The 21534-nt window shown below is 36.3% G+C and overlaps 1 protein-coding gene across 2 annotated transcripts in view; it reads right to left on the reverse strand.

The window, feature by feature from the left end:
• The window catches only part of LOC149569106 (DNA-directed RNA polymerases IV and V subunit 2-like), a 261527-nt gene that overhangs the window by 37059 nt on the left and 202934 nt on the right, over window positions 1-21534 (reverse strand). For both annotated transcript variants that reach the window (XM_089821887.1, XM_089821888.1), the window contains exon 6: window positions 13902-14196. In XM_089821887.1, the coding sequence (XP_089678013.1) occupies window positions 13902-14196 (295 nt within the window). The remainder of the gene's footprint in view (window positions 1-13901; window positions 14197-21534) is intronic.

Raw genomic sequence — 21534 nt, forward strand, 5'->3', positions numbered from 1 at the left:
CAAAGATTTGGCACAACTGAGGTAAACTAGATCGGTTAACCAATACATTGCAGAATTTCAAAATCTCTTTGTTTTTGTCACGAACATTTCTAAAAGAAGACGGATAGTACTCTTCATCGACGGACTAACAAAACCATTCAAGGGTTGGGGAAAAGGGTTCAATCCTGCCACCTTGTCGGAGGCCATTAAGAAAGCACGAAATATGGAATCATTATCGGCATCATCCTCTCGAGGTTACTCAATCCAAACCGTCGATGTTTTTGAGGGACAAAGATAATAAACCTCCACCAAGGAAGATGTCGTTGGACGAAGCTACCAAACAAGATGTCCAAAGGAAGAAACTATGTTTCAACTGCAAAGGACCATGAGAACTTGGACACTGATGCCTCAGGAAAGGAAAGATCCACTACATTCAAGTTGTGTCCGATGATGACGAAAAATAGAAAGATATAACCGCCGAAGATAGCCAACCCCACGAGGACACCAAAATGGTTAGTTTGAACCGTACGGAAAGCATTGCAGCATTGGTATGGCGCGGAGGAATTATTGCTCTAGCCAATAGCCCGAGGTGCACAGTGTTTCGTGTAGGGGGAACCCTTCAAGGACAAAGGGTTATGGTGATGCTCAATAGCGGAGCTACTTTAAACTTCATAAACTCCTCACTAGTGAAACGAAGAGGTCTACCTATGCAGACGCACGCAAGATTTTAGGTCAAAGTTGCCAGAGGGACTCGCCTACCTTGCACACACCTAGTTCCTCAGCTAAGTATCACAATGGCGAATCACTCAGTGATCAAGGATTTTTTCATAGTGGACCTTGATGATATGGAGGTTATTCTTGGCATACAATGGATGAAGACACGATATATACACTCAGAGCTTCAAACGAATGGAATTCACTTTTGTTGTCAATGGAAAGTAGGTTGTTCTCCACGAAATGGCAAATGAAGTCCGAAGGAAGTTTTTGCACATCGGATGGAGGCAATTTTTCGGCATGATGATATTGCTTGGGTTGCACATTGTTTTGTTTCAACGGACACCTCCTCAGGATGATGATCTCCAGAATATTTTGAGTGAACATAACAATGTTTTTATTGACATTCCTCCTAGCATACCGCCTCATCGAGGGTTTGAGCATACTATCGAGTCGGAAGCTGGAGCCAAGCCGGTCATAACCACACCCTATCACCATCTCAAGAAATTCAAAGATGAGATTGAAAAGACTACTCAAGAACTGCTAGAGAAAGGATGGATCTGTCCCAGTTCTAGCCCCTTCACGTCATTAGTGGTATTGGTCAAAAAGGATGAGACGATCTGTATGTGTGAGGACTACCATGCGTTGTACCAAAAAAAAAGGTATCCCATTCCAAGGATAGATGAGTTGTTGGACGAATTGCATGGTGCAGTCTACTTTTTGAAAATAGAGCTCTATTCCGGATACCATCAGATCCAAACAAAGGAGGAAGACATGGGCCTTTTGTTGTCACTATGGGCATTATGAGTTTCTGGTCATGCTATTTGGATTAACAAACGCACCTGCTACATTCCAGTCATGCATGAATCGCATCTTCAACAAATAATTCCGTAAGTACTTATTGGTATTTTTTGATGATCTTATTTATAGCAGGACATGGGAGGAGCACCTGAAGCATCTGGATGAAGTCCTAAGGATCATGAAGGAGTATTCTTTGTTCGCCAAACAATCCAAGTGTGAATTTGGTATGATAGAAATATTGTACCTGAGGCATGTTGTCAGTAAATATGGAGTTCAAGTTCATCAGGAGAAGACTCAGGCTATCCTTGATTGGCCTCCCCCAAAATCACTTACGAATTTGCAAGGATTTTTTAGACTATGCAGTTATTACCGAAGGTTTGTTAAAGGATTCTCTTAGCTCAATGCGCCCTTAATGGATCTGACAAGGAAGGGGTCTTTCCAGTGGAATGAAAAGGCACAACTCACTTTTGATAAGCTGAAAGAGGCAATGAGCACTTGTCCCATACTTGCATTACCTGATTTCACTCGATTGTTTATTTTGGAGTGCGACACATCCGAAGAGGGCATTGGCGCAGTACTTATGCAAGATAGACACCCTATAGCTTATGAGAGCAAGAAGCTTATGCAAACAAAATGCTTATATTCCATCTATGATAAAAAGATGTTGGCCTTCATTCATGCACCAACCAAGTTTCAGCAATATCTGGTGGGTGCCAAGCTTGTCGTTCGTACGGATCACAATAGTTTGAGATACTTTCCAGAGCAACGGGAATTCAACGAGAGGCAATAAAAATGGGTAAGCAAGGTTCAGCCTTTTGATTTTGAAATTGAATATGTGACAGGAAAGAACAATGTGGTTGTAGATGTCTTGTCCAGGAAACCTACCATCTGCTCACTACACCAAATTTCAGCTGATTGGAAGGCACATTTGTTGGTAGAAAATTCCAAAAACACATTTTCCTGTGAGTTAATGGATGGCACCACCTAGGATGATCAGTACAAAGTGGTGGATGACATCATTTACTATAAGAGTTGAATATTTTTAGTGTTAGAATCCAAATTGAAGGAGGTACACGACTCACCCTTGGAAAGAAACCCGAGCTTCCTCAAAACTTACAGAAGTCTCAATGAGAGGTTTTCATGGAAAGGACTTAAAGAAGACGTATTGTAGTATGTAAGAAAGTGTGCAATCTGCCAACACAACAAATCCGAACATACTTTACCTGTCGGATTTTTGTAACCTCTAAGCAAAAAACCTCACATATGTTTTATCATGCGACATATAAGTATCGTTGTAGATCATAACCATGGCTCCAACTGTTGTAACTAAAACTAACATAATGGAAGTAAGTGGATCAATCAAATAGCCTAACTCTAATGAAAACTTATTATTAATAACCCAAGACCAAAAATACCGATAGATGGGACCACCGATAATCTATTGCAAGAAAAAATTGAATGAAAGAAACATAGCTACACTTAATAGAAAAATGCTAATAAGAGCCCATGTACGGCGAACACTCTTAGTTGCTCCTGGAAAAAAAAAGGGATCCTAATCCAATTGGTATAGAAGCTAAAAGTGGAAGGAAAGGCACGCCCCGAGCATATTTGTATATAAATTCCATAGGAAGATTAAATAATTATTCTCAATATTTTGATATTCCACATTCTTGGTTTCCAATCCACTAGACCCTGAAGAGAATAAAATAAAAACGATTCTTGAACATAAGTGGGAAAGTATCTCAATGGATTTCATAACTGGACTTCCTAAAGTGAACGGAAAAAATTGTATCTTCGTGGTGGTTGACAGATTGACAGAGTATGCACATTTTTTCGCCATCTCCTCAGATTTTCAAGCTGCACAAGTTGTTGATCTTTTTTTTAGAGAAGTCTTTCATCTACACGAGTTACCCCGAAACATTGTCACCGATCAGGATGGGCGATTCATCACTTTTTTTCAAGAAAAAATTGTTTTGGTTTGCAAGGACAGAATTGTCACCAAGTACTAGTTACCACCCTCAAACAAACAAACAAATGGAGATTGTGAACAGGTGGCTCGAAGGTTACCTTCGGAACTACGTTTTGACACAACAACAAGCGTGGGTTGAATGGATACACCTAGGGGAATATTGCTACAATACCATGTACCACATATCCATCAGAATGACACCATTCAAAGCTCTATATGGGTACGAACCCTTTCCTTCATTGACACAATTGTGAGTGACAGTCGCGCAATGAGGGTGAGGGACTAGCTTCAGGAGGGCCAAGACATCCTCAGATACCTGAAGGAAAACTTACAACGGGCACAAAATCAACAAAAGATGTACACCGACAAACACAGAATGGAGATGAGTTTTGAAGTAGGAGACCTAGTTTATCTCAAGCTCCAGTCATATTGACAATCCTCATTAAAGGAAAAGGGAAAAGGAAAATTGAAGCAACAATTTTATGGCCCCTATCATGTAATTCGTCGCATTGGTGAAGTTGCCTATGAGCTAGAACTTTCGAAGGGGAGCTGTATTCATAACGTCTTTCATGTTTCATGCTTTAAGGAGGCTATAGGGCAGAACGTCACAGTAGCCAAGGACCTTCTGCCACTCAATGAAGAAGGAAAGCTCATTTTGGAACCAGTGGAGATCATCGAAGTATGTGAGAAGAGAAGACTCTATGGAACCACATGGTGAAGGAATATTTAGTGCGTTGGAAACACTTGCTATTGGATAACAGGACTTGGGAGGGCGAGCACATTCTTCAGCACCCAACATTGCATTTTCTTGAGGACAACCAAAATTTGGGATAGGAGGACTGTGATGTTCCCGTTATAAAATAAATCATTAATCAAACTATTGTTAATGGGCCAATTAATTTAATATATCTTGGACTCATTTTTGTTTTGATTCCATAGTTTGTGTCACCATGGGCTATCTTTGTACACTCTCGGAAAAATTTTCCCAACAGGTATTTAAGCACGGCTTGTAGGAAGTCAGTAGGCATACATTTTTGGATTATTTCTTTCTACTACGAATTCCTGTCGGAGTTCTCTATTGTTTGCCATTTCAAAAGTGAGAGATCTTCCCTATTTGGCTACTCCAGTTTCGGTGGGATTCAACCCTCACCCTATTTTGTCGCTTGTATTACTTTGCTCAGATCTAGCAAATTAGAGTGTCATCTTTTGGCAATTACTAATTGAAGATTATTTGTGTTCCAATCTCCATTATTGTTTTGGCTCTATCTAATGAATTTTGATCTTGAAGTTTATAGTGGCATTACTAGACACTTCCCCTCCATCCATACACTTCCCATCAATCAACTTGGTCTTCATTCCCTACGGCATTGTATCCCTACTCCACCACTGTACACATTGCCTCCCTCTACTACCATACGGCATTAACTCTCCCTGCTACCGTACAGCTACCACTATTAACAACTCGGCCTCTTCTATCACCATACAACTTCCTAGCACAACGTACTTGTTGATGCGAGTTTTGTATCACTTACATAACATATTAGGATTTGAATATTCAATATGGGATATCAAACATGCAACTCCTCTCTTGAAAATTTATTACTCATGAAGATATAAGCAATAGCTCCAATGTTCCTTACACCATTGGATACTCGCTCAGTTTTATCGATGTGATTCGCTGGTAATCACATAGGCGGCCTTACGCAAATTGTTGAGGATGACTTGGACATTGGTGGGATGAAGGTGATGGTGGCTCGATTTGTGAAATGTGCGGAGGCAGATAATGTTGATGGTGGCGATGATGGAGGATGTGTCTACCAATGGTGATGTTGATGGGAAAGTGATGGTGGTGGAAGGTGAATGGATGTGTTCTAATACTCGACCTACTCTAACTTCTTTCCCTAAACTTCGACTACCCAGCTACTCACTATTCTACTCCTACTCCTATGAATGGAACGTGAGCAAATGGACGGGGATCGAACCTAATGAGAGCTGACCAGTGGCCTCACTTCCACAAGTGCAATGATTCAAAGGAATAATAAACTAGTTTACCACACAAAGCATCCCAACCAGCCACTAGGATGCTAGTGGTCTAGTATTGATCCCTATCAAACATTTACCAATGCTACCATACAACTATTCATCTACTTTAACCTCACTTAAACAACTTGAAATGAAACCAACTTTAACAACTTGAAAAGAAATCTAACTAAGCGGAAGTAGAAAACATGCAATAACACCCAATGTTCTTAATCAACATACAAATCACAACAATGAAAAAGAGAGCAATTTTGGTATTATCTTCGCAACAATTTCTCCAACCACTTTACAAATGAGAGCAAATGGCCTTTTATAGGGACCAAAAATACAACGAACGATGGAGTTCAAGACAAGATCAACGATCCAGATTGGATCCTCAAAACCCTAATTAGGGTTGCCACCCCATCGGCCAATGAGAAGTTGCCACCTCGTCAATGGACCAATGAAAAAAGTGCAAAAAGTGGCAACCAATGAGAAGGCACCAAAATGGTGGCCAATCAAAAATAAAGACTTGTCCTATTCTAGAAGAAAGGGGAAATTTGCCACTTGGGCTTACATCAGATGATCTTCTAATATAACTCTTCCCTTGTCTTTCATTTTCTTAGCTAAGGCAATGAACTTAGCTAGCCTTTCGTTAACTTCTTCCATAGGAGGACAAGGTGTGTGCTTCGCCCTGAGTTCTGTTGACTTCGCTACGCTGCTCACTACTTGTAGTATCCTTTTGTGATCCTTCTCATATTCCTTCGCAAATCCAATAATAGCATTGAGAGAGGAAAGGGTGCCCAAATGCTTCTTCCTGATGGCAACCTTTCCCAACTCATCCAACCTCGATCCAAAATCTATCTCATTGATATCCTCTTCTCTAATATCCTCAAAATCAAGTGCCACCCCAACATTGCTCATCATGGTTGAAATAGAAGTGTTGACGCTTGCATTGTGTCGTGCAATCTCATTATGTATTTCCTCAAGTGTTCTAAATCTGGTAGTTAATGCAACAAACCAAGATTCAACTATACTCAATCCTCTCTCATCAACCAACCTGGGCCTTTGAAAATATGCCTCTGGTAGCCCAATGAATGCCTGTAGCCTAGGAATAGCCAAATCTCTGATGGGAAGGAAACCTTTCCACTCTTCTTCAAATACTCTGAACTTGTCTCTAACGGCCACTAATGACTGGAATGTCGAGATGAAGGCAACAAATTCCGCCCATCTTGGATTGTATCATGGATCCAATCCCTGACTTCGTGTAGCTAAGCTGATATCTCTTCTGAATTGCTCCCGCTGTCTTGAGGAAGGGCTGCCTGGTGCAGCTGTTGGATGGGCTAGCAATCTCTCCAATATTTGTTCTCGGCCTCCAACTTTACTATCCTTTCATTGACCTTCCTTAACCTTTCTCTGATTGATGCTATACCTTCCTGGACCTCCTCACACTCCATATCATCTGTATTCCTTCCTAAGTTATGTTCCGCTATCTCATATTCTTGGGCCACAATCTCATTCACTGCCTTGTTGACTGTTGGAATAGCAATCTGAACCTTTCGGTGACCATCACTGTTGCTCCTGATTACCCTTGCCACCATTCTTGCCATTTGTTTTTGGTTCTCACTATCACCCTTTTCCATTAACCCTTGGCTGTCCTCAGCTGTATGGGCCATTACCACCTCGCCTCTTGGCATAAGCATTTGTCTTAACCATAGTGGTGCAGTGCATCTCCCCAAATTTGGATTCGGTTCGACTAACAAAGCATCACCAACGGCCTCAGGTTTCTGACTTATTGCCTCAATGTCGATTGGTCCATCTTCTTCTCTACTAGTTTCTTCAATATCATTTCCTTGCTGGTTCTCCGAGAGAGGGGAGTACTCGGTGCTTTCACTATAGCCACTTGATTTCGAATCAGAGCTCACCTCCACTGTAACCCCTTTATCATTTGAATTGACCTCTTAGCTTCTAGCCTCAATTATACTCTCTCTTAATGGTGTTGCATGTTGTCTCTTGGCTGGAGGCTCTAGATGTTCTTTTCCCTTCTCTACCTCCAAAACTTTCTTCTTGCTATTCCTAACCATTTCTTGTTGCCGACCACTTCCTTCATTCCTGTGTCCGACCGATTCTGCTTGTCTCTCCTTTGGCCTCATCATCTCATAGGTAAGGGGGATCCTTTGCCTTTGCAGCTTCCTTAGTCTTTCATTATACCACGACTTAGTATGTAAATCCACTGCCCTTGTGACTACCTCCAAGGAAGGATCCTGATGGTCATCCCAATCCACTGGATTCAATTCTGTTCCTTCTATTGTATCATAGTCTTCTCTCAACACATTTCCATCATCCTCCAGTTGATCCGGAATATCAAGGCCTCTCCATCTAATAGCCCTCATTATGTTCACCAACAACCTTGAGAAAGCTAGCTTTCTCACATGAAAGTCATCTTTGGCGTTGGCCCAAAAGTCTTCTATGGTAGGAACATACTTGAATTCATTTCCATGAGATACCTTGATAAGACCCTTAGGATCAAATCCTTGCCTTGCTCTGTACCATCACAGATGATACCATTCCAATTCCTTCTCCGCAACTTCAAAGGAGGCTCGATTTGGGCAAACTATCATTGCTAATTATGATTAAGAATGTAACACCTGTTTTCCTTTCATTTCTCATCATTCTATCATAGTGCTCAAGTTGCCTAGCCAATTCCATTAAAACTACCTTGTCAGGTGGGTATCTTGAAAGTCTCTTAGGACAAACTGTACTTCCTGCCACTCTAATGAATGTAAACTGTGGAAATTGGATGAACCAACTCCCATATTTCTTTATCTTGGATTTTGGCTAACCCTTGGATTTACACAATTATATCCGGATTTTCAAAGGAAAACGTCTAAGTACAAATTTACAATTTTATCCTACCAAATCTTGCTCTTTAAAATTTTATTCGACCTAAGGATGGAATTGGTTGCTCTGGAAAATCAAGTTGAAACTAGGTGAAAATAAGCTAAGCCTACCCACATTTGTCCTGAAGGTGCCAAGGTGTGAAATTTTCAAAACTCAAAAATTTTGGGCAATCCAAAAATTTGCCGAGGCGATTAAAAAAAGGGGGGTCCCCAAAGAATTTGAGGCGATGGTGTGAGAACCTCACAACAATACTACCATCATCATTGACCATACGGCCTTCTCCTACTTCCACCGTACAGCCATAGTACCATACGGACTCAACAATACCTCTGCCCCACCGTACAACATAATACAGTAAGGCTGTCATTCTACCTCCTATACGGCCTCATCCTAGACACCATGCGGCCAGCTCAATGGCATCATACGACCAATACCATTGCAGTGTACGGCCATATCAAATATCATACCCTCTCCATACTACACCCTCTAGCTACTTAACAAGAACGGAATTAGGATATAGTGGAAATTAGTCTTCTCCAGGATTAGAACATTACAAAGTCATTACTGGAAAATTATGTTATAATGCTAGATTAATAAGGGAGTTGAAAAGTCTGCTATATATTTGATTTTATTAGTTGAAAATTAATATTATTTCAGCAGTAGTTCAATCTTCAGTTTGCATATTATTATAGATTCCTTCTCGTTCATGTTATGTGGTTTCAAATCTATGCAAAGACATAAAAACAAATAAACTTTTTATTTCTGAAGCCATAAAAGGACTTGGACATTTAATGGAGAAATTAAGAGTTGGATGCAAATTATTTGACTAAATTGCTATCAGCAGTTGGTTCAATTTTTGGGCAATTCTAGGGTGTCCATTATACCTTTTTTGTATTGTCACCACAATTTTGTTGTTTTGTACCTATCAATTTGACAAACTTTGTTGGGTTTTTATTTGCAATGTTAAATTATTTATCGCTGATCACCAATTTGGATAGAATGTGCTCCACCAAGATGTCAACAATGCCACAGGAGGAAAACCCAAAAGTGTGGATTTTAAGCAATCCTTCTTTTTACGCTCCATCATAGTGAACATTGGCATTCTGTCTGAAGCTCCATTGTTAAATTATAATAGTATATAATAAGAGTAAATTATATACTAACATAATATATGATAGTCATAGTAAACAGGAGACACATCTCCACCTTTTAAGATGCGTCTCGAAGACAAAGATACACCTCTTAAGTCTTGACGCCTAAGACCTCAAAGATGAGCAAAGACTTCATCTTGAAGTCTCCCGCCATTATTTATGGCGTATCCTGCCCATACAAGTGAAAAAAGCATATTAAAAATGAACAGAAATATATTTTCTATCATTTCTTGCTACTTAAATGCCATGCATTACCAGTTGAAGCCTTACTTAACTGAATCCCATAATTGTGTGTTCAGGAAGACCAAGGATGGGTGATTGAAGTTTATTTATATATATATTTGAGTTTCAATATGTAATGATAATCTAATATGATCATATGTGATACTCAGAAAACATATATGTAGTGTGAGTTTTGAACTGTGTGACTCTATATGGCACAACATTAAATGACATTACTTTTAGTATTAGTAATTTGAATTTCAAATTTGATATTTTGATTCAATGGTTATAATGTTCAAACATAAACATTTCCATTGTTCTTGTTTCCAAAGCTCTATGTTATGATATTTCTTATTAGATTTTATTAAAATATATTATGAAAAAAATTGTCATCTCCAAGTACTCATGTTCTCTACTTTTGAAAAGTACCAATACTAGTAACAATCTCCAAAGTCTCCAAGTCTCCCTATCTCCAAGTGGCTCATGGTAAATTATATAATAGTATATTAGAATATATACACTTATTGATATTCATAGACAAAGTTAATACTATTATTGTTTTTTATTAATAATTATAATTTATTATTATATTTTAACATTATATATTAATTATATAATTTTACTAATATTTATTGTATATTAGTTTTTCTACTTATTCTTTATCATAATTATAGTATAATATTATATATTAATTTTATTAATATGAATGTTTAATATATTAACTTTAATATTTATAATTAATATTGATTTTCTTTTATTTATTTTTATTGTAATTAAAATATTTATATTAAGTCAAGTATTTTTATTTTAGGTTATATATATATATATATATATATATATATATATATATATATATATTCCATATGTATTTGTACAAACAAACCCAAAATGAACACAACCCCCACAAATAATTTGACTGAACCCTTGAGCCAGAACTGGAACCAGAACCAGAATAAGCAAATTAGACTAAACTGTACAAAATAACAGCACTGAGTGATTTGGCCTCTTAGCAAACAATAATTGCTACACAAATATTCATTGATTTCCTGTTCATCACATTATTCAAAGCAGCCTATGAAGCAAGGTTGTCAGAAGTCGGTACTTGTAACGGCATAAGACATTAGTACAGGTACCGGCACATTAGAGGGGGCCACTTACAGATGCCACTTTTTTTTGAATTATCTAATAATTTATACAAAATATCATGAGCTGTCAATACTGCAAAACCCTTGGCAGGTATGCCTGAATAAGTATCAAACTCCCACCAGCAATCCAGATCTATAGAATAAAAGGAGCAAAGATTTCATCTAAATTTAAAAAATCTCCATCATAACCAAATGAAGCTTCATAGGAATCAATCAAATTCAACAAAAGTGTATAATAACATTACAGGGAAGGGCCCAAACCAACAAGTTGAATCTTTCAATACTAAAAATTCTTTTGCTATGGTGTACAATTATATATATATAGGAATATGAAGAAAGACATACAAGAATGATGAAAAAAAATGTTTTATTAAGGGCAAAATCCCAACTCCCAAGGATCTAGAAAATCCGCCCCCATTGTGTCTACTGCAAAGTCTGTTTAGAGGAATTAAAATAACGGTAGCAATAACATAGAAAATATGAATATCTTTTGAGCTTATTTTCTAGGTTCCCGACATGTTCAATTTTTAAGTTTTAGTTTTGTGGGCGGCAGCATCTTTTGCATGGTAGATGCTGGGAGCCTTATGCAGACCGCAACTGAAAGTATCCTGTGACGAAAGATGTCTCAGAGTTTCTAGTGTTGGAAACGTGTCGAGAGGGAGATGGAATGTAGATAAACATGAATATCTTTCGAGTTTATTTTCTAGCTTCCCAACATGTTCAACTTTTAAGTTTTAGTTGTGTGGGAGGCAGCATCTTTTGCATGGTATATGCTGGGAGTCTTCCACAGACCACAACTGATACTCTCCTGTGACCAAAGATGTCACAGGCAAGGTTGTTAGGGTTGTAAACATGTCTAGAGGAGAGCAATGCATCTACTGGCTACACAGCTATGAAACCTTGCTTTGTCAAGCCTGCCCGGGATGTACAAAGTTTTACCACAATTGGAAGAGAGATTTCTTGGTAGTGGAGCAAAAAAGACAAGGATAATAAAATGTGTATCATCTAATATCTCACTGAGAAACTGACTTCAACAGATTGCTAGTATTCTGATTAAGAAGAAGCTAAACAAGGAAACATTAAACTGACAGAAGAAGTAATCCTTGAACTCCACAAATGTTTTGAAGATTAAACCATGTCAACAAATGGCCTTTTGCATTACTACATGGAAGATTATGGTGCTTTTTCCCAATTACTTTTGACTGAGATGATACAAAAATGAACTGAAATTCAATTTTTTTCTGCCACCTCAGACAGCCACCACTTCCATGTTTGAACACTGGACATTTCTCAGCTGTGTATCTGTCAGTGAACCACTGGAGTAGATATCACCAGTATCTACTCTCTGTACTTGTTCCTGGTGATGAATAATATCTAAGTAGGCATGCACAGTGAAGCTGATTTTTCTCTTCTGGGTGTCTTCCTAGATACATTCTGAGTTGTTGTGTGGTAAATTCTCTTCCTCTGCACTTACTTCTCTGATTTTAAACATCATTCATTACTCTTAGACTGTCACTTTGATCAAGGTAGGATGGTATCTTACTACTTTTTCAAGTAATTTCTACAAGTTGAATGGGAGTAATTATAGATCAATTGTGCAGCTGGACAAATAAAAAGTTTGCTTGTATAACTTATTCTCTTGGCAATCATGAATGATGAAGAAAAAATATCACACATTTGATCTTCAATGCTTGGTTGTGAAATATGATGTAAACATTGTTAAATGCATACCTCAAGATAATTCCAGTTATTTATAACTTAATCTTCATATCCATTGTCGCCAGTCCCATACTTTGTTCAGGTATTATTCTAAACCAACATGAACAACAAATGTATTTATGCTAGTTTAACCATTTTTTAGACCCAAAGAGATTCTTCAGATCTTTATACCCTATTATAGAAAATTGCGCTATTTTTATTTCCCTCCATTTGCCAAATGTAGATTTTATTGTTACAATTTTCTGTTTACATGAAAAGATTACCAAGAAAGTGAACAGATAACGCTAAACTTCCTTATGATTCAACAAAAGTGGTCAACAGCCATAAAATAAAACTGATATTAATGCTGGACAATTTGAAATTTTCATAGGTACCAGAAATGGTCCATTAATGTCTGCTAATTCTGGGGATTTTTATTTGTGTATCTACTAAGATCGATGTCAAACAGCCTAAATATAGTTTTAAATTAGTAATGAAGCAGGACACCATAAACAAGTTTATATCACCAATTAATTAATTATTTTAAGCAGCGTGTGATCCACTTGCAATCTTACACTTCTACTGGGACCATAAAATTATAAATTGTCTTATCAACTATTGCAATTGTGCTTTCCATTTATGCACATGACCACAAAAGACTTTGCTTAAAAATGGACAAAAGGTCACTACAATAATCTCCTCTATATTTGAAATACTGTAAACCTACAACAATATTGTGGAGGGAAAGACAAATGGTGACATCAAATAACATTGAAATTGGCATACAGATATGTTGCTCTTTGTATCTTAAAAAATTTATGAATAAATTTCCCTTATTTTCATATGGGGAACTGAGAATGATTTCAGAAAGAAATTATCATTTCATAGAAGCTTTTACATATTAAATACCAACTTAAAGATATAATCTCACAAGAACCTGTTGAAAATCCAATACACCACCATTCAACCATTTTACAAAATGCAACATTTTTAAAAGGGACTACGTAAACCGAGATATGATTTCAAATAACATTGAAATTGGCACACAGATGCATTGCTCTTTGAAACCATAAACATTATGAATAAATTTCTTTTATTTTCATCTGGCAAAACTGAAAATGAATTCAGAAAGAAATTCTCATTTCAATAGAAGCTTTCACATATTAAATACCAACTCAAAGATATAATCTAACAAGAACCCATTGAAAATTTACTATACCACTGTTCAACCATTTCATCAAAATGCAACTTTTCAATCACCGGACTAAGTAAACCAAGCAATGTCTATAGTTAGAAACCTACCTGTGGGTGGATATGCTGCCTCCTACGAAGATCTCGCAGCATTTTTAGAAGAGAATTAGGATCGTGATGGATCCCCACCCATTCTCCATTCACAAAAATTTTCGTTGCATCTTTCGAAGCTAACAATGAAACTTGATCAACGAGCGTTATTCCATATTGATTTAATGTATCAAGAACAGGTTTTTCATCTGTATTCAAGCTGACAAGGCATGTCAGAGCCAAATTTTTCACTAGTCCACAATTCTCACCATCTGGTGTAGAGATGAAGCAAACTCTCCCCCAGTAGGAAGGATTCCTGCATGCATTGTTCATGTAAATCAGAATTCCAAGGTGTTACAACATTTATATTGCAACCAACATTCATGAGAAAAAATAGAGAACACCAAAACTAAAAATGATGAAATCACTGCAACAAAGTTGACTGAAATTTTGAGTTTGAAATTGGTCATTAGTTAATTCTATAGTCTAAGATTGTTCTCCCAATTTATGAAATAGATTACTTGAGACAAATTTATGCAAGGATATCTTGTTTGGTGCTCCAACCAACGACGACGACTGCCATATCAAACACCAAATTATCCTAAAAGACTGTCAAATTACAGATTAGAGGGTGAGGAGATCCTATAATTATTGCTGCTGATTATTTAATTTATTTCTGCTTCTTCGTCCTTATTTCTCACCAAATATTGTAAATTGTAAATTTATCAAGTGTTTAAGTATACAAAGTTACAAACTCATAGTTAATTATGAGATGCTACTTCTTTGCCTTCCATGTTTATCCTTTTCCTATCACCCTAAACTCAATTGTCCTTTATCTTAAATGCAATTACTTGTGACTTCAAATATGTATTGCGAAGTTTTTCTTCTTTTCTTTTAAAAAGGTTCCAAAATTGTAATTGTATACAGGATTTTTGACAAAGTAATATCTCATAAATACTATTAACAATTTACTTATAGTCTGAATAATAATAGCATGTTTGAATTCACCATATACGTGACAATAGTGAGCAATTAAATAAATTATGCTGTGCTCCACAGAGTTTCCGGGATGGGGATGTTTTAGGGGACGAGGACGTGTTTCCAATACGGGTACAGGTTGAAGCCAAAATTTCGAGGGACACGACCTCAAGGGATGGCAATTAAAAACATAGGGGATTTTTTATATATAGAGACAAAATTCTAATATGCGTATCATAACATTGATAAACCATTCACCATAGACATTTTAGAAAATCAATACATGGAATATTATCAAATGGAAAATACTAAGTACTTCCATTATAACAATATCACAAACATATATAGATAAAATCAAAATGCCTAAAGGCTCTAAGTATCATGCTGAAATCATAATGAAATAAAGAGAAGTACAACTAAAATAGTTAGTAAATACTAAACACAATCTTTCCTCACTGCTGCTACTACTCTTATGTTTTTTTCCTTCCTCTTAGCAAGTATGTCAAATCTAAAAATGAGTAGAAGAGTTAGTGTTTTAATGGACCAAATATGAGTTGCATATTTTTATTATGCCTTTAAGATGACTAGGGACCTCACATACAACAAAAATTAGAAAAAAATGGTTTTTTGGGGGCATTTTGCCTTTACCAGATTGGCTGGAAAAAAGGGGATGGCCAGCAATTTCTGGGATGGCAAAACCATCCCTTTTATTGCTGGCCGAGTTTCCAACCAAAAAAATTTGGTCGTTTCGGGGACATTTCCGAAATTTTCAGAAGGGGACGACTCTAGGGATAGCCAAAATCTGTCCCCGTTTCCCCGTTTCATCCCCAGTATGGGTACGACCCCAAAACCATTGGGAACGCATCCTCGTGGAACACAGATATTATGGCCTTGATATAACATAACAGAAAAATCTGAACATGAACTGATGACTGTAAGTGGAGAAATGGTGACCACTATTGAAGGTATTGAAGATGTCGTTGTATAGATGTCTTTCTCTCCAAACAATGGTCACTATAAATATAATGTCAAAGAGCCATGTCTAGCCATGTCTACGTAGAGACATGACTCTACGTGACTACGGCCACATAGGGTCATTTCCCTACGTGGACATAATCACATTTCCTTCTTGGTGACTATTGTTTATGCATTTCAAAGATTATAATATGAAGCCCGATCATAACAAAGAGCCCGAACACATTCAGTATAATTAATAGGTAATATGAAGAGATGTTCGATAATATGGAAAATCATTTTCTATTATTTTGATCACCAATTATGTGTGTGTGTAAATACATTTCAAATATACATTTGATTTATTATGTTCGATTGAAGCTACAAATTTAACGCTCCCTCTTAGTGAGGGAGAATTGAATTATCAATATTCTCTAGATATGTGCACTGGCATTAACCTCATTGATGCCTATCAAGAGAATAGATTATCTGATTTCTGGCACTCTGGGACAACAACTTAATACAGTCTATCAAATAACAAGAAATCACAATGTCATGATCTCTTGCACTACTTTGAGACAACAACTTAATGAAGTCTGTCATGACAACAGGTCAAGCTATTTATAAGATCATCATCTTACAATAGCCACCTTCCAAACACATATATCAATGAAAGATCGTCACCTTTCATGACATATTACACATATATGAGATAGTAACTCTTTTAAAAATTTCAAATGAATGTACACATATATTACAACAAATACAATTGAGATTCATTCTCAAAAATTACAATCACATTTGAATCATCCCAAGTTTACCTTCTAAATGCTCCAATTTAGGCTTAGAGAGAGGTTTAGTGAATATATCGACAGTTTTCTCATAAGTGCTTAAGTATTCTAGCTTGAGAACATCTCTGTTCACCATATCTCTAACATAATGATAAAAGAATTTCAATATGCTTTAATCAGTTGTGGAAAACTGGATTTACTGACAACTAATGCAGCTCTGATTGTCACAATGCATAATTGTAAGTTTTAAAGGTTTTCCAAATAATCTAACTAGCAACTTTCTTAACCATACAGCTTCTCTAGCTCCCATGGAGGAAGCTATATATTCTACTTCAGTGGAACTTAAGGCAACTGATGACTGCTTTCTACTAAACCAAGATATCATAGCTGAACTAAGATTTAAACAACATCCTATAGTGCTTTTACGATCAATGGAGTTGTCGGCCCAATCATAATCTAAGTACCCATGAAGTTGAATCTCAACTTGATCATATTTAAGAACATGTCCAATCGTAGCAAGCAACTATCATAAGATGTGCTTGGCTGCCATGAGATGAATCTCTTAGGTTCGCACAGGAATAAGGTATTGGTTGTGTAACATATATCAGGACAGGTATTCAGCAAGTACATTAGTGATCCAATTATTTGTCTGTAGTAAGTAGGATTAGTAGATTCAAATTCAATTCCGTCATTTTTAAGCTTGTGAAGATTTGTTTTCATAGGTGTGGTCAAAGACTTGAAGTCCATCATTCCAAATTTGGTCAAGATGTCAACAATGTATTTTCCTTGGTTTAAGAAACGTACTTCTCCTTTTGCTACACTTCTAGAACCAAGTAGTGTAGAAGTCCAAGAGCTTTCATGTCGAATTCAACTACCAAATCCTATTTGTATTTTACTATGAGATAGTCTTCACCTGTTAATAGTAAGTCATCAACATATAATACAAGAATAGTCATATCAGCATCATATATTTTGAAATACATATTAGGATCAGCATCATTTTTAGAGTATCCTAATTTAGAGAGATAATTGTCTATCCTTTCGTAGCATGCCATGGGGGCTTGTTTAAGGCCATAGAGTGCCTTCTTCAATTTGCACACATAGGAATTTTTGTCACGAGTGACAAATCCTTTTGGTTGTTCTATATATACTTCTTTGATAACACCCTTTAGAAAGGCAGTCTTAACGCCTATTTGAGTTATCTTCCATCCTTTAGATGTTGCAATGGCTATATTGGTTCTTACAGAGGTTTATTGATCAACTGGAGCAAATGTTTTCTCATAATCAATTCCAGCCTTCTGAGAGAATCCCTAAGCTACAAACTTGGCTTTGTATTTTTTAATACTACCATTTGGAGCATGTTTCATTTTGAATAACCATGTTGAGGGGAGAACGGATTTATCCTTAGATCTAGGTACACATCTCACTCATCATTTTCTTGTCCTGCATTTTGTCACCACAAAATGCAAGTAACAGTACAAAACTTTTTCAAGCTAGTTTTGCTTTTCTCTGAGTTGAATTTGTTATTCAATTGGTTAAAATTGATCGAGAAATTAACTCCAATTCACGTAACAAATTCTTTTACTGAAGACTTTTGTCAAATCTTTTTCATTTTTCTATTCGTCGAGCCTATGCTTGATTTTTGAGGCCTTCAACGTCTTTTTCTTCATATTTGAGTGTGTTTGTTGGTTTTTAGTCCTTTGGTTTTGCTCAAGTCATTGCTTTCAATTTTCCCTTCAATTTGATCTATCTTAGGGCTTAATCGGGATTGGCATTCAAAAGATATAACCGATGTAGTGCCCAAAAAGTGGACCTTTTTGATGCAACTCCACAAATTAAAAATATCATGTTATATTTTTAATTTGACATTCAATTTTTGAAAAATGTAACTTAATAAATTCAATTTATGTTATGTTTTTTAGTTACTTTTTCATTTTGATTTTTTCACTTAAAGTAACTATAGTGTACTTCATGTTACTTTTTTAAGTTGAGTTGTTTTTTTATTTTTCACTTAAGTGACTATATTAACTATATAGTTTGATTAATTTTTTTATTTTAAAATCAAACGCTCTAGCAAATACTACTTTTAAATGATATTTGCACATTATATTTTTAATAAGATAGTGTAAATATTATTTATGGTCCATTTAAGTAATATTTCATCAAAAATCAAATTAGCATGTGCTTAATTCATCACTCAAGTTGTTTTCAACATGTCTACACGCATATTTCATAAAAAATATGCAATTGCACCTAAAAGGTGCGATTTTGAAAGGGAATGCATGTAAGTGCGTAAAAAGGCATCAAAAAGTTGAGACATGCATGTTATATGCGAACGCACCTAGAAGGTGCGTTTTGCCTTGGAGGTTGTCATTGCAAGTTTTTAAAACATGTCTTTGCACCTAAAAAGTGTGTTTTGCCTATGGAACATATATATGAATCCCAAAAACCCATTTTTGGTCAAAAGGCATATTTTAAAAATATGTAATTGCACCTAAAAGTGTCTTCTAACTCAAGGAGGCTTATTGCACCAAAAAGGTATGTTTTGGCCTTGGATGCATATTTAAAATGTGCAATCACCCCAAAAAGGTGCGAATTGCTTTCAAGAGCATGCATTTGCCTCTCTAGAACCCGTTTTTGAAGATTGAAAGCAACATTTCATACATTTGCTCTCCAAGGACCTATTTTTACTTGGAACCTTCAAATCTCTTCAATCCAAACCAAGATCTTCTCTATAGGATCATTTTTGCATTTGAAGGTGTTCCAATGCATCAAACGTTGCATTCCCATGCAAAAAATACCTTTTTTGACTCCATTCTAGGGCACATTTTGGCAAAAAAATGCCCAAATTTTGCCCTTTCTAGATCACGTTTTTGTATCTAGAAGAAGCATTTTGTGATGAATGTCCATGTTATTGTCATTGGAAAGGATGTTCTTGCATTTAAATGCTAAAAACAACTCATTAAAGTGCAGATTTGAATCATGTTTTTCATCAAAAATTTCCTATTATCTTGCATTTACTGAAAATGTGGGATTTGGGAGGATTTCTAGGGCACGTTTTTGGGATTGGGCATGAAAGACACCTCATTAGATGCTCATTTCAAAATCATCATTGCAAGGTTGAAGAGGTCCAAGTTTGTTTGAGATTTTTTCAAGGTTGGAGTTTCTTTCTCCTTCATTTTGGTCACACAATCATCAAGCAAGTGGACATATTCCTTCTTGATAATTATTTCATGCTTATCTTGCTGATTTTGTGCATATTTTAGCTTGATGCTTCAAAATTGTTGATTTAGATGCCATGAAAAGTGCATTTGTTCTTTAAAAACGATGAAATGGTTCATTTTCATGTTTTTGGTTTTTTCCCAAACTCCAAATTCAAATTTGCATTTTGAGGTAGCTTGCTTGTTGACATGTTTGAGTCTTTTGCCAAAGGTACGTTTTTCTTTTGTGTTTGTTTTTGTGGTTTTCTGTTTTGTATTTCAATTTTTCTTCGTTTTGAAGAAAATGCAAGTGCTTTCCCAAGAACTTGAGCATGTTTCTTTTACTCCACCTTCCATTTCATGAGCATCATTTCATTCCATTTCCATCTTTCCATGTCATAACACTTCAAATCTCATTCTTTGCATGCAATTACATTTATTTCATACATCATCCACAAGTACATGTAATCTCATTCTCCATTTCCATTTTCACTCATCTCACTTTTCGCACCCAATCACATGTCATGTTTACATGAAAAGCCCTTTACATGCAATCACATCTTGAGAATTCATTTTTAACTAAAAGTTACTTTTAAAAGGTCAAAAAATGTCATGTGCATGTTTTCCCATGTACTTAAACTTCAACTTTTCTCAAAGACGTCTATAAAAGTTCACTTCGCCTCAAAGCATATTGCATTCATTCCTTCCATATGCACTTACACTTCATGAGAAAAATACATGTATTTCAATTTTCCTTGTCATAACGCATTTCGTCTCATCTTTCACACACACATGTAAGCTCATCCTCGATTTTCATGCATCTCACTTTATGTTCCTCATTACATGTTGCATATACATGTAATCCACCTTCCGTGCATTGACAAATCCACTTTTCTTGCATTGACATCTTGGAAGTCCAACTGACTTTTAAAGTCAAGAGTTTTCATTCACATGCATTCCCATGCATTCCACTCTCACGTTTCAAAGCATATCCATCTCTTGTCATTCCTACTTCATAAACCGTTTTCCATCTTCTACATATGCATGATACTTTTTTTGATATCATCTCATTAGATCCTTGAAGATGCTAAACCATACTTCAAATCAACCTTTATGGCAATATCCTCTGATGATGTGTTCACATTTTGGAATTTTTATGTTGCAGTGCAAGCACAAGAGATGCCCTCACTGTCAAAATCTAAAGCCAAGGTGAAATATCAATTTGATAAAGAGTTGGCTAATGCAACTCAATCTCACATCACATCCATTCTTGACAATGTGTTAGATACAAAGATCAGACATGTAGACATGACTGATTTTCTACGAAGGGTACAAGCTCCTATTAGTCATGTATTGAAATGTATCAAAAGGAGTCATATTCACTTGGTGTCTACGTTTCCCATGGCTACCTTGGAACCAGAGTTTGTTCTTGGATGTGCAAAGCGTTTCAGTCCAAAGTCAAAGATGATCAAGGATACTGATGGCAATGTTATTGTAAGAATTAATCTAGAGGTTATTGAGCAGATTTTCAAAGTGTCATAGAGTGTAGAGTGCAAAATGCGTAGATCTGACTAAAGAGTCATCTTTAGAGATATGGAATGAGAGTATGGGAAATTATCACAAGTATGTGAATCTTCTATATTGGTTGGATTCCAAGAGAAACAACTTCTCAAGATGGCCAAAGACCATTCATAGATCTAATTTCAAGCAGGGGTACAAAGACCTTATTAT

Source organism: Cupressus sempervirens, chromosome 3 (genome assembly GCF_028749045.1).
Source record: "Cupressus sempervirens isolate cs-2001-9-10 chromosome 3, ASM2874904v1, whole genome shotgun sequence".
NCBI lineage: Eukaryota > Viridiplantae > Streptophyta > Pinopsida > Cupressales > Cupressaceae > Cupressus > Cupressus sempervirens.